This window comes from Staurois parvus, unplaced genomic scaffold, assembly GCF_062004578.1.
Source record: "Staurois parvus isolate SC_StPar_1 unplaced genomic scaffold, SC_StPar_1.0 ptg001125l, whole genome shotgun sequence".
NCBI classification, from domain to species: Eukaryota; Metazoa; Chordata; class Amphibia; order Anura; family Ranidae; genus Staurois; species Staurois parvus.
This window is the reverse complement of record NW_028318921.1, coordinates 148931-163077: the sequence shown is the minus strand read 5'-3', so window position 1 is coordinate 163077 and position 14147 is coordinate 148931. Positions and strand designations below refer to the sequence as shown.

Genomic DNA, 14147 nt, shown 5'->3' with positions numbered 1-14147 from the left:
TATGCTGCAATAACCTGCCACTATGCTGCCCAATCATGCCACTATACCAGCAATGGGCAAATGGGCAAACTACGGCCCGGCGGACCTTTTAATCCGGCCCGCGGAGCTAGGCTCCTCTCACAGTCCGCCTTGAAGACCGGTGTAGCATGAAAATCTGTCTCCTATGAGGATCTGTCCCCCTCGACGTATCTGCGCATGTGCCGGAGATCGCCGATCGGCTGCTAATGCCTGAAACTGGCACATGCGCAGATACGTCGAGGGGGACAGATCCTCATAGGAGACAGATTTTCATGCTACACCGGAACTGCGCGGGAACACGGCGAGAGGAACGTGCGGAGCAAAGGTAAGTGAATTGACACAGGGGGGACTTGGGGACTTAATATGGGGAATGAATTACTATAGGGGGATGAATTACTATATGGGGGATGAATTACTATAGGGGGGATGAATTACTATGGGGGATGAATTACTATATGGGGGATGAATTACTATAGGGGGGATGAATTACTATATGGGGGATGAATTACTATATGGGAGATGAATTACTATGGGGGATAAATTACTATGGGGGATGAATTACTATATGGGGGATGAATTACTATGGGGGATGAATTACTATAGGGGGGATGAATTACTATATGGGGGATGAATTACTATATGGGAGATGAATTACTATGGGGGATGAATTACTATATGGGGGATGAATTACTATGGGGGATGAATTACTACATGGGAGATGAATTACTATGGGGGATGAATTACTATGGGGGATGAATTACTATGGGGGATGAATTACTATATGGGGGATGAATTACTATGGGGGATGAATTACTATAGGGGGGATGAATTACTATAGGGGGGATGAATTACTATATGGGGGATGAATTACTATATGGGAGATGAATTACTATGGGGGATGAATTACTATATGGGGGATGAATTACTACATGGGGGATGAATTACTATATGGGGGATGAATTACTATATGGGAGATGAATTACTATGGGGGATGAATTACTATATGGGGGATGAATTACTATGGGGGATGAATTACTATATGGGGGATGAATTACTATGGGGGATGAATTACTATGGGGGATGAATTACTATATGGGGGATGAATTACTATGGGGCTGATGAATTACTATATGGGGGATGAATTACTATGGGGGATGAATTACTATATGGGGGATGAATTACTATGGGGGGTGAATTACTATGGGGGGATGAATTACTATATGGGGGATGAATTACTATGGGGGATGAATTACTATATGGGGGATTAATTACTATGCTTACTATGGGGGAATATTACTATACTTACTATGGATGACACATACACATCATTCATCTACTCTTGGTCCGGCCCCCGGGTCCAATATATGAACCCATTGCGGCCCTCAGGTCAAAAAGTTTGCCCACCCCTGCACTATACTGTAATAACCTGCCACTATGCTGCCCAATCCTGCCACTATACTGCAATAACCTGCCACTATGCTGCCCAATCCTGCCACTATACTGACCTAACCTGCCACAATACTGCTCTGACCTGACACTATACTGCAATAACCTGCCACTATGCTGCCCTAACCTGCCTCTATACTGCCCTAACTTGCCACTTTACTGCCCTAACCTGCCATTATACCTCCCTAATCTGAAACTATGCTGCTGTAATCTGTCACTGTGCTGCCTTAGCCTGACACTATACTGCCCTAATCTGATACTTTACCATCCTTGTCTGACACTATACTGATCTCAGCTATGCGCTGTGTGGGACGGAGGAGCTCTGCTGCCTGTGCCCAAGCTGTGTGCAGTGAAGGAATGGAAGAAGGAGCTCTGCTGAATGCCCTGTGAAAAATGACCCCTGTCCTCTGCCCTGCCAACAGTGACCCCTGTCTTCAACCTCGCTGACCCCTTACCCCAGCCCTGCTGACCACTACACTGCCCTACAAACTAATGGCATCTGTACACTACCCTGCAAACTGCCCTGCTGACTTCCCATCCTCTGCCCCCCTGACATTTTTTACTGCACCCCCACATCAGACAGGCTAGATCCAGCCCCGAGTGGAAGCATTGCCCATAGTAACTAAAAAGATGCAAACCATCAGCAGTTAAATGACAGTGAAAATCTGTTTCTTTTCCCCTGGTTAACAGAACACCTCCACATTATATTGTCATTGTCAAATAAAAACACAACAAAGATTGGTATGAAAAGCAGGTGTAAGTGCTATGTTATAGTAATAGATTAGTTGCAATCCATACAGTATAAACCGTATAATTTGCTCCTCCTTACCATAGTTAACATCTGCAGTTTGATGCATCATAGGAACTTTGACCACCGATCCATCGGTGCTGATAAAAGGCAGTGTCTGTGTGTCTGTGAAGGAGAATTTGGTTTTCCATCGGCTTCTGAAATACATTGTACTCACAAGTGTGATCTGTGTAAAACCTGGCAGGAAAGGTCCACAAGGTACGAGAGTCTGTATCCCACCTGGATGGAAAGCAATTTTTTACTAATGACTTCTTGAAATTATAATCATGCTTTTATGTTGTATCTACCATACACTTTAGGCTCGATTCACAAAGCGCACACATCAGGATAAGAATTCTTATTTTAAAAAATAGACAGTGATTTTCAGCTGAGGCCAATGAGATTTTAGAATTACTGTCATGCGGTTAAAATAAAGGTACTTTTCCAGGTGTTTTTGAATTTGTAGCTATAGCTTTGTGAATGTGTAGGCTATGTGGTACATTTCTCTAATAAGGCCTCATGTACACTGTTGCTCCTAAATGTGAGTTTAGGAGCTTTCAGCGTTTTTTTTGTCAAAGCCGCTGGACTCAACTCAATAAAAGCTTATGTGTCTATGTACAGATAGGCTTTTACAAGAGTTTAGGAGCAGTAGAGTTTAGGGGCAGATAAACATTCCTCTTGTGAATGCAGAATAAGTGCATGCAGGAGATGATTATTTTGGTCAAAAAAATTGCTAAGCGCAGCAAAAACGCATGTACACGCAATTAAACGTGGCTAAACAGTAGCCACGTTTAGCATTTGGCCATTTATCCATGTCAATGGAAAATACTCTGGCCAATCAAATGAATAAACCTCCAAGCACTAAACACAGATAAACGTGGTACCGCGTGTGTTCATGTGTACATGAGGCCTAACACTTTGCTCTTCCTCACATATCACTGCTAAGCAACTCAGAACCTGGGAGAAACCCCCCCTCCCCCCTTCTCTATTGCTACCTTCAGTATTTGCGTTAAATAGGAAACAATGACATCTCTGGTTTCCATGTCTCAGCAAGTAGCATAATATCCTGAGCAGTCACATTAGTATTGCAAAATCCTCCCACTAATCTACAAATGATGAGCTGCAGCATGGTACGGCGGCAGTAAAGACACAGAGTCCGGTGGCAATAAAACTTGGAACTTGTATTGAAGAGAATGCCAAATACAAATACCCCAGTGGGAGAATGCTGCTTATCGAAAAACAATCACATTTCAGTGAGAGATGTACCGACAGCATCTGCTTCAGAGGGTGAAGAGCTGCCTGGCTGGTCCAGTCCCAAAGGGGAGGCTTCTTTGAGAATAGAGAATGCCTGGCCTGTCCCTCCCCATTAGGAACATTTCCTTGTCACTAGTCACTTTCCATTTCAGATGGAGTCTCTCTCCCTACTCTACCCACTTCACAAAAGCACACCAAAATCCATTGGCAGGGACTTACAGTGGGGCAAAAAAGTATTTAGTCAGCCACCAATTGTGCAAGTTCTCCCACTTAAAAAGATGAGAGAGGCCTGTAATTGGCATCATAGGTAGACCTCAACTATGAGAGACAATGAGAAAAGAAATGAGAAAAAAAATCCAGACAATCACATTGGCTGATTTGGAAAGAATGTATTTGCAAATTATGGTGGAAAATAAGTAAGTGAGAACTTATCTAAGAGGCAGAAATTGTTAATTCCTCAATGAACCTCTAGCAACCTTTGGAGGAACCATAGGGTTCCATGGAACCCTGGTTGAGAAACCCTGGTCCAGTGAGAATATTACACTGATCAGTTTGTCAGTTCTACTGGTAACAGTGAACTGCTACTATTTGTATCATACATTGTATTCCTTTTTTATTCACAGATAATTAGACAAAGCTAAAACGTTAGATTACAGCTACACATTCTGCACCAGGTGTATGCTACAGAAGAGGGTAAGCCTTCTCATTTTTAGATTGCATGTGTATGTTGTGTTTATGTACTCTAACAGGATCATACAGGAAGTCATGCTAAGTTGTCCTAATGATGATAATTGCAAATTGTAGGACACTGTGGAATAATTAATTTTCAAAGATCCTCAAAAATCAGAATAAAGACTGATCCTTTAACCACTTGCCAACCGCGCTATAGCCGAATGACGACTATGGTTGTCCAGTTCCGGGAGGGCGTCATATGATGTCCTCCCAGAACGTGCCCTCCCGCGTGCCCCCGGGGGTGCGCACCCAGCGATCTAAATGATTGCTGTGTCCTACGGATACCACTGAGCAAGTGATGTAGTAAAAGGCCAATCACAGCGGCCTTTTACCGCTGTGTCCAATGACACAGCAGATCACTGGGAAATGCAGTAGCCAGTTATTGGCTGCACTTTCCTCAAGCTGTCACAGCACTGCCGATAACTGGAAATTGTCAGAGGACGGATCGGCACTGATCATCAGGGCACTGATGATCAGTGCCCAGCAGTGCCACACACCTGTGCCCAGCATTGCCTAGTAGTGCCACCCACCTGTGCCCAGCAGTGCCATTCACCAGTGCCCAGCAATGCCCAACATAAGTGCCACCCATCAATGGTGCCAAGAAGTGCCACCCAGAAGTGCTGCCAGTCAGTGCCCAGCAGTGCCGCCAGTCAGTGCCCATCAATGCTGCCCATCAGTGCCGCCTATCAGTGCCCATCATTGTTTCATATTAGTGCCGCCTATCAGTGCCCATCAGTGCTGCTTATCCATGCCACCTCATCAGTGCAGCCTATCAGTGCCCATCAGTGCTGCCTATCTTTATCACCCCATCAGTGCCCATCAGTGCTGCCCATCAGTGCCCATCAGTGCAGCCTCATCAATGCACATCAGTGAAGGAGAAAAATTACCTGTTTGCAAAAGTTTATAATAGAAACAAGAAAAACTGTTTTTCACATTTTTTGCTCTTATTTGGTTTATAGCGCAAAAAATAAAACACCCAGCAGTTATTAAATACCACCAAAAAAAAGCTCTATTTGTGTGAAAAAATGATAAAAATTTCATCTGTGTACAGTGTTGCATAACCACGCAATTGTCATTCAAAGTGCGACAGCTCTGAAAGCTGAAAATTGGCCTGGGCAGGAAGGGGGTACAAGTGCCCAGTAGGCAAGTGGTTAAAGATGAACGCATCCCTTTTTGGGAAATTTCTCCTTACTTCATGCCATGGTGGCACGGTTTCCCCAGATGGAACACAGACAACATTAACAACCGGAGAGAGGTTTAACCCTTACCAACGCTATCCAACACTAAAATGAAAGGTTTCAGCTAGAGACCCACTTTACCAAGTTATAACCAGTCCACTAATTATCAGATACTTACTAAGAGGAACTTCAGCTTACCTCCCCTTCTTTTTTTTTTAACTTTACCTCTGCTTACCTGGTGGTGTTGTATCACAGTATGGATACTCACCCAGCCACTGAATCCAGCATTGTCCCACTGACAACATTCTGTGACCAGACACAGTTCAGTCTGGTGCCACCATCTTACATTGGCTCTTTCAGGATCAGCAGGCGGGGCCTCATGATGACTCGCTGCTAGGCCCACCCCCTCCTACTAGCTGAATGGAACACTCAAGGCCTCCTGGGATATGTGACATGCATATCCCAGGTGGTCCAGCAAGGCTATGCATGTCATTCGTCAAGGCGCATGATGTGCACGGAGGGGAGGGGCCACGTTTTTATGAAGACAAAAAAAAGTAAAAATAAAACACTCCCCAATTTGTGCTGAGTAGTGGCTGCAGCATTGGGAACATGTTACATGTGCCACCCTAAAAATGGGTGGACCTTCTCACATATTCCCAAAGGTGAACTTATCCTTTAAATGGCACACGTGGGAGATAATAATCACGGACTCTCACTTCATATATTGAAGAATGTTTGATAACAATTATGGACTCACTGTATAGTTTATGTAATTTTTTTTAAACGTAGACACATCTGTTGTAGAATATACATTCATTTTATTTAATTTACTTTGCACAATGCTTCCCAGCAATGATTGATATATATAAGTTACATGGGGCTACTGCATAGGTGCCGCCAGCTCAAAGAAGGCTTTCGGAAGAAAAATGTAAACCGGGTTTGTCCAACCTGTGGTCCACGGGCCGTACGTAGCCCAAGATGGCTATGAATGCAACCCAAAACAAAATGATAAAGTTACCTAAAAACTTTGATTTTTTTTTGGGGGGGGGGGAATTTTTTTTGTAAAAATATATTTACACTTAGCGAACACATATGGCTCTTTTCTGGACATTTATACATTTTTTTATTTCCAAAGAACAATCTCCCACTGTTCACAGTCACATATTATTCATGTTATCTGTTGCAACACCTATATTTGTAATATGTGATGAGCACCTTGAGAATAGATTGAGAATTGCTACTGCATCCATCGAAGCAGATATTGATTTTAGTTTTATGTTGCCCTCTTTTACTTTCTATAATAAAAAAACAAAACAATTCTCCGACTTGCTTTTGGGGTTGTCAACAAATAGGCACCATGGCTAATATTTGGTGGACTTGCCCCAAGGTGTGCAGATTATGGATTAGGGTCCAAGCCCTTCTCCGCACTATGTTGCACATAGATATTAAGCGCAACCCATACAAGGCACTATTATTTAAACCATTAGTAGGCCTACTGCGTCCGGAGGGCAGCTGGCATCGCATCTATTTATGGCTACCAAATTAACGATCTCGAGAGCTTGAAAAACTCCTCTTATTCTCTTCGAGACCGCTAAGAACCGGATGAATTTTATAATGGTTAATGAGAAGCTAAAGGCCATGCTGTTAGACACCCACCCAAAGTTTTTGCAGATCTGGCTCCCTTGGATTGATGTGGCTTAACCATCTAGATTTGGCCAGACCCTTTTTTCGATACAAGAATCCCCTGGAGCCCTTTCTTTGTCTTAACTATCCTTGTTTCCCCCTTCTTTTCTTTTTTTTTTTCTTTTTTCTCTTTCTCTTCTTTGTTTTTGTTAGTCTTCATGCTATTTGCACTGATTGTAATACTACTAGAGAATTGTACCTGCAATGTTTTATATACTTGTCGGACCTTCTCAAGAGTCCTTGGTGTGAAGTACCGATGTGCGTCCAGTGCGGCTCCGTGCCCAGCTTTTCCTATCCTCTGTATGCGATTTTTGTGATTATCTTTGGCCCTCTCCTACTAGCCCATTGGTCATTACTTGTTTTCTATTAATGCAATTTATCAGGTTTCTTTCCACCCTTTTATGTATTGTGTTTATGTACTCAGTTTCTTTCTTTGTCAATACTTCAGTGCATTTGTCACGTCCTTCATCAGAAGATTTGTATACTTTATTCTTTTGTGTCAGTGATCTTACTTTTGACTGTTTGTTGTTATGTTGTCCATAATAAAATCCATTGTAAAAGAAAAAACTAAACAAAAAATGAAGTTTTATTACTCAAATAAGTACATTATCTATATTAGTGATCGCTAACTTGTGATCTGCCTGACGTTTTCTGCTCACCAGCCATCCTTATTGTTACTGTATATTTGCCCAAGTTTATATTTGGTACAAGACCAGGGGCAGACTGACAACTCATGTGGCCCCCGGGCAATAGGGGATCATGGGGCCCCTGTGTCCTTGCCCAAACTCAAAAAAGCCTATGAAAAAGGTACCAGGGGCATCTCATGGGGCCCCCTCCTGACCCCGGGCCCTCGGGCAGTGCCCGAGTTTCCAAATGGTCAATCCGCCCCTGTACAAGACAATTTTTTCAGTGTGGCCCAGGAAAGTCAAGGTTGGACAGCCATGGTGTAAACAAATACTGAAGGCCGCATCAGCCAGACTGCACTAAGTATACATCTGGAGAGGTGAAGGGTGGGCTAGGTCAGGGAGGAACATGCAACTTTATTTAACCGCTTTGCATCGGCGCCTCCTGGCCCTTTAAGAGTTTCAGAAAAAGGGAGGTGGGGTTTAGGGTCATGTGACCGCGTTACGGCGGTCACATGATCAGGATATTTCCCGATCGAAAGAGGAGATTGGGACCTTTCCCTGAGTACTGGATATGTGTGCTGGGAGCGCGCAGGGCGCGCGCTCCCGGCACATATGTCCTTTTTTAATAGAATGCAAATGTGCGGCCACTCGGTGTCTAGGCCCAGACGACGGGAGGCCGCACATTTGCGTTCGGCCGGCGTGAAGAGGTTAAAGGTTCACCTATCCTTTTAAAAGAGTGACAAAGTAGTTACACTAAACATATTATAGCTCCCTCTAGAGGCTAATTTATATATATTTAAAATAATATCTGTATTTAATACAATTATACTAGCCTTGTTTACAGTAAAATTCTGATAACAGTACATTGTGGCACAGATTTGCAGTATAGATCTCCTCACCTCCTGTGTTCCTGGTGACCCATTGGTTGATCTGACTTGCTGTCCATGTGTGCTCACTGAAGTTAGCCTGTTGGAGGCTGCTGTTTGCCCACAGTGCAGCATTCTCAATAAACTGGGCAGACAGGGAGGTCCCAGTCTGCACAAACAAGGCACACGCCAAGTGCATGGACGTTTCCTGGCTGGAGTTCACCAATTCCCTGTGCATAGCTTTCATGAAATTTCGTACAGATTCATCTAAAATAAGGAAGAAAGCATGCCATGTTATTGTACAGACTATAATAAAACCAATACAGCACCCTAATTTCCCTACACTCTCTGGCCATTACAGAAAACCTCTACTGACCTGAATAAGAAGCCGCTGTGGACTAAAAATGCTATTTCCATGGCTGCCATGGAGATTTGATGGCTTCTGGCAAGCAACATTGGAGTCATTTAATTGTAAGAAGCATGCAGATCAGGGATTTTGACTTCAATGGTTATATATTTGTTGACTCAAAAAGTACTAAAGTCCCCCACCCCAACCCATTATTTCCCCCCGCATTTCACTATCTTTTTTACTCCTAGTAGTTTTTCTCACCTCTGCTATCTTCCTCTAACTCAAATGTATCCTCTTATCATAACATCAACTTTTTATTCCTTACTTCTTTTTCCTATATTTTCTTTCCCATTCTACTTCATCAGTTCTACAAATCTCTGTGTAGTTTTAAATTCTCCTCACTTTTCCAAGATCTTCATGATTTTATCTTCCCCGCTAAAATATAGTTATTTATTTATATAGCGCTGTCAATTTACACAGCACTTTACACATATATATTGTACATTCACATCAGTCCCTAACCCTCAAGGGGAGTACAATCTAAGGTCCCTAACTCACATTCATATACATACTAGGGACAATTTTGGACAGGAACCAATTCACCTACCAGCATGTCTTTTGAGTGTGGGAGGAAACCAGAGTACCTGGAGGAAACCCATGCAGGCACAGGGAGAACATGCAAACTCCAGGCAGGTGGTGTCGTGGCTGGGTTTTGAACCAATGACCCTAGTACTGTCAGGCGGAAGTGCTAACCATTTAGCCACTGTGCTGCCCACACTGTGCTGCCCATTCCTGTATATAAATTCTATTCGTTTTATCCAGTATTTTATTCTTGGGGTCTCTTGGGCCTATCAAAATTCAGGGATCAACCCTTTTGCTGCATTGATTAAATGGGGTACTATTGTATTTTTATATTGTATCTTTGTTAAATAGGTATTCTGAAATATGACTCACCCACTGGTCTTTTAACTGCTTATGGCCCGCCCACAGTACTTTTACTGCTGCAGGTTGGGCCTGCTGCGCAAAATCACGTATATATACGTGATTTTGCATTTCCAGGGAGGGGTGCGCAACTGCCCTACCCACGCTGCCAATCACGGCCCCGGGTGTCAATGACCAGGTCCTTAAGTCACATTGCTACTGAAGTCACTTTGCTACTGATCTTTTAAGAGACTGGTCACACTTCAGCTGGAGTATTATTCAGAATCCATCCTTATTTGTACATAAATACAGGACATTGGTCCCCAATCTGTCAAGTTGAGCATCCCATAATCCCTAATCCCTATCCAAGTTGTTTTCCCCTAAATAAAACAACAAACACAAGCCCATGGACTGAATACTTTGCTTTGTGTGTTTGCTGAAAATACGTGTTGCCTGGCAGTGCAGGAAATAGAGGGACCCAAAATCCTGCGGCTCCTTAGGGGGTAGAGCTAAATATGTAAAACATTTATTAGAAAAAAAATGCACTCACAGGTAATGGGTGACACAGCCTGGGTCTGATGAGGACTGGGAATGGCAGGATGGTAACCACAAGCCCCAGCCTTGGCCGTCAGCATGCTGTAATGAGAAGGGTTTGTGCTTTGTTTCTCCTCCTTGTATTTTTCCTGAGCACCCTAACTGGTTATGAAGGCTGCATCTCTACAGGTAGAGTAGCTGTGGTGTTTTTTAGTCATTTTGGGCTACTCACGTCAGCTTCTTCTTAGGGCTCATGTACACTGCAGCTGATAAACTCACGTTTAGGAGCTTTTCTGCATTTTTTGTAGCAGCCCCTGAACTCTCCATAATGTTTTCCTATGTGTCCATTTACACATCGTTGTTTACAGTCTTTTACAGGCAGTTGAGTTTACAGTCGTTTTTTTGAAAGCACCAAACTTGCGTTCAGGAGTAGATTTTATCAGCGTTTCAAACGCCAAACGCTTGTAAACGCGGCTTACCACGTTTATAAGCGTTTGCTTTAAAAGCGTTTTTTAACTGTTCCATAGCCAGATGCTGTCCAGAGCCTTTTTTCATCATCAGAAATACATGCAAAGTGTTTTTCATATATTCCAATGGACCCGGTACACCAGCGCAGTCAGTTCTAGGTTTTGCGTGAAGGAAAAAATGGTAGAACATTCCACATTATGCTCATAATGGGATCCATAGTGAATACAAACAGAAAAGACAGATCATCTCAACACATACTGCTCTCTCTGCTTCTGCTCTCTCTATTTCTCTCAAAATGTCTGAAATAGTAAATTTTTTACTGTTTTTCAGTGCATTCTGGGCATTTTGGAAGGTCTCCTGAGGTTATCTTAAAAAAATGCTTCTAATCGCAAAAGCGCATAAACACGGTATGCAAACGTGGCTAAACATACGTTTTTTAACCTACATTTTCCAGCAGTCAGTTTATATAGTTCAGAAGAGTTTTCCAAACGTCCCGTGTACATGAGCCCTTATATTGGATTTTTGTCTGTAGATTGATGTTCATCAGCATGGTTCCCCATGCTGACAATAAGTTAATCTACTTTTTTATGTTTTAAAACTGGGAGTGTGCAGAGTAGCCCCAATATGATAAAAAATAGCCCCTACATTTGTACAGTGTGGTAATATACTGTGTCCTGACATACACAGCAACAAACGCATTGAAGCAAGGAATAGGTTTGCTGGTTGTAGAGGGACCAGTATAGTGACCCCCTACTTCGTAGAGTGTGCCCTACCATCCCTGCCCAAACATCGAAGGCTCCATGCACACTGGCATTTTTTGAAGCTCCTAGAAGCTGTTATTTGAAATTATTCTACTCCTAGAAGCTAAATAGTGTTATCCTGTGTGTCTATGCTCACTACTTTAGGCTATTAGCATTTTTTAAACTTGAACGTCTAGGAGCAGTAGAAAAACAAATGTATTTGTAGAATTTTTTTTGAGCGTTTTTCCAACAGAAACAAATTCTAAGCGCTGCTATGCGCTACTAAAAAGCTCCTAACAGCTTTTTTCTATAATTATTTTCCTCTACATGTTCTCTAAAAATGCTAATAAAACGCTATCACTCCTAAATGTTTCTGAATGCTACTAAAAAAGCTACTACCAGCATTTTGTGAGCAAAAAACCCCGCTAGTGTGCATGGAACCTAAGTATGCTAAAAACATGCGCGTTCCTTCAATAATATCATAATGCATTTCTCATGTTTGAGCAGTGTGAGGTCTGTCACCTGCGGCATGAGGGTTTGTGCTTAGTTGTAAATACTGACTTTCAGAAAATTTTGGAAGCTGCAGTAGATCACTGAGTTAGAAAAATAGAATCACTGATTGTAGAAAGGTAGTATGTGGCCCTGGTGGAGCACTGCAATCCTTATGCCTTCCGGTCAGAGTCACTTTAACATCATGATCTAAAGATCCAACCACATGTTCTAACCCAATCAGAAATGAGCTGCTATTAAATTTCACTCTACTAGTTTACTTCAAACTGCAGAAAGTTTGATATTTGATCAGGTGATGTGGTTTTATCCCCACCAATCACTTTGTATGGTTTATGATCCAACCTAGACTGGGATATCCATGAATATCAGTGAATGACCAATCCACTGTTTCTTTTTTTTTTTCTTTCAGTTAAATAGTATATAAACCCAACATTTCATATTCCTGATATTTGCCTGCTGTACCATGTACTTATATGAAAAAGTATCCTCTTCTCTTTGTATTGCTTCCTTTGTGTGAACTCCTTGGTGAACCTGCCAACCCCCCGCTTTCCTATTAAAAACTGACCACACAAGGTATGAGAGCATAGTGTGGTCAGTTTTCTGGCTGTGCTGGGAACTCAGCCTGCTCTCTTCCAAAGATCAGACTTGTCCTGACATGCCCCCCCGTGAACAGCCATTCACAGGGAGTGGCCAATGTGCTGATGTTTCTCCTCCCTCAGCTCTCTGAGCTCACAATGCAGCTGAGAACAGATGGTACGTGATCACTTATGATAAAAGGGAAAAGATAGAGTATATGCAATTGTTTTGCTTTTAATTTCTATTTTAAAATAAATGGATTGTTTTACAAGGTGAAGGTTCACATCAGGGGCGGACTGACCATTCGAGCACTCGGGCACCGCCCGAGGGCCTGGGGTCAGTAGGGGGCCCCAAGAAATGCCCCTGATACCTTTTTTATAGGCTTTTTTGAGTGTGGGCAAGGACACAGGGGCCCCATAATCCCCTATTGCCCGGGGGCCCCATGAGTTGTCAGTCCGTCCCTGGTTCACATATACTTTAAATCAACAAATACACCCCTTGATGGGTACCAGTGCAGCAGGTACTTTATATGGCTAGTATTCCCACATTACGAGCTCTATTTGTAGGCTTCCTGTAGGCTTTGCTGATGCCAGCCCACATACTCATCACCATCAGGCTGACGTCTCAACATTACAAGCCCAAAGCAGTGTCTACCTCTCAAAACACTAGTTCAATGCAGAAGGGTATTGAGCTCCTGCACCTGATCAGTTCACAGAGGAAGCTGCAGGAGTTTGGGGATTTATTGCAACAAGCCTACCCCATGTGTGGGCACGTAAGTTATCCACCATCTGCTCCAATGATATTGGAGCTTTTGGAACCCCTTCCTTTTTTTTTTTACATGCCAAATAAAGTCAGGTGCACTGCATGCGGTTGCAGGGCTGTTGTTGTATGGCCCTATTTAAATGAATGGGTCAGGATGGGTGTTGGTCCTGCCAGCCTTATGTGACATGGCAGTTCATTTTTGCTGAAGCCGCAAAGCAGGGTATCACGTGATGGGTCTGCATTTTGAGGGTTAAAAAAAGCTACAAGGATGTGACATATCACTTTCTTACCACCTTTAAAATGTCCTGTGAAAAGCAAACTACTGTTTTAGATTATCTTCCAGTGACCCTGTGATCCCCCAGTTTTATAAGAAACATGAGTCTCAACTGAAAGTATTTTTTTAATTAGCACACCTTACATATAGACAGCTCTTAAAAGGGGAATCTACAAACTGTACATGAAGTGTGGCACGCACACTCCGATCCTCACAAGACCTCCTTCTCTCTAGTTCCCTGGTCTCCTCCTCCCATGCCCGCCTCCAGGACTTCTCCAGGGTGTCACCCATCCTCTGGAACTCCCTGCCCCAACCATCAGATTATCACCTACTCTCCTCTCCTTTAGGCGCACCCTGAAAACCCATCTCTTCAGGGAAGCATACCCCACCCCCTGCTAACTTGCCGACCTCCTCCACTCTTCC

General features: G+C 43.1%; 1 protein-coding gene across 1 annotated transcript in view; it reads right to left on the bottom strand.

Annotated features, from left to right (window-relative positions):
* LOC149440041 (serpin E3-like) overlaps positions 1-14147 on the bottom strand; it is a 52987-nt gene that overhangs the window by 25626 nt on the left and 13214 nt on the right. The window contains exons 3-4 of the mRNA XM_089659011.1: positions 8624-8857; positions 2294-2491 (exon numbers count right to left, since the gene is read on the bottom strand). Of these exons, the coding sequence (XP_089515137.1) occupies positions 2294-2491; positions 8624-8857 (432 nt within the window). The remainder of the gene's footprint in view (positions 1-2293; positions 2492-8623; positions 8858-14147) is intronic.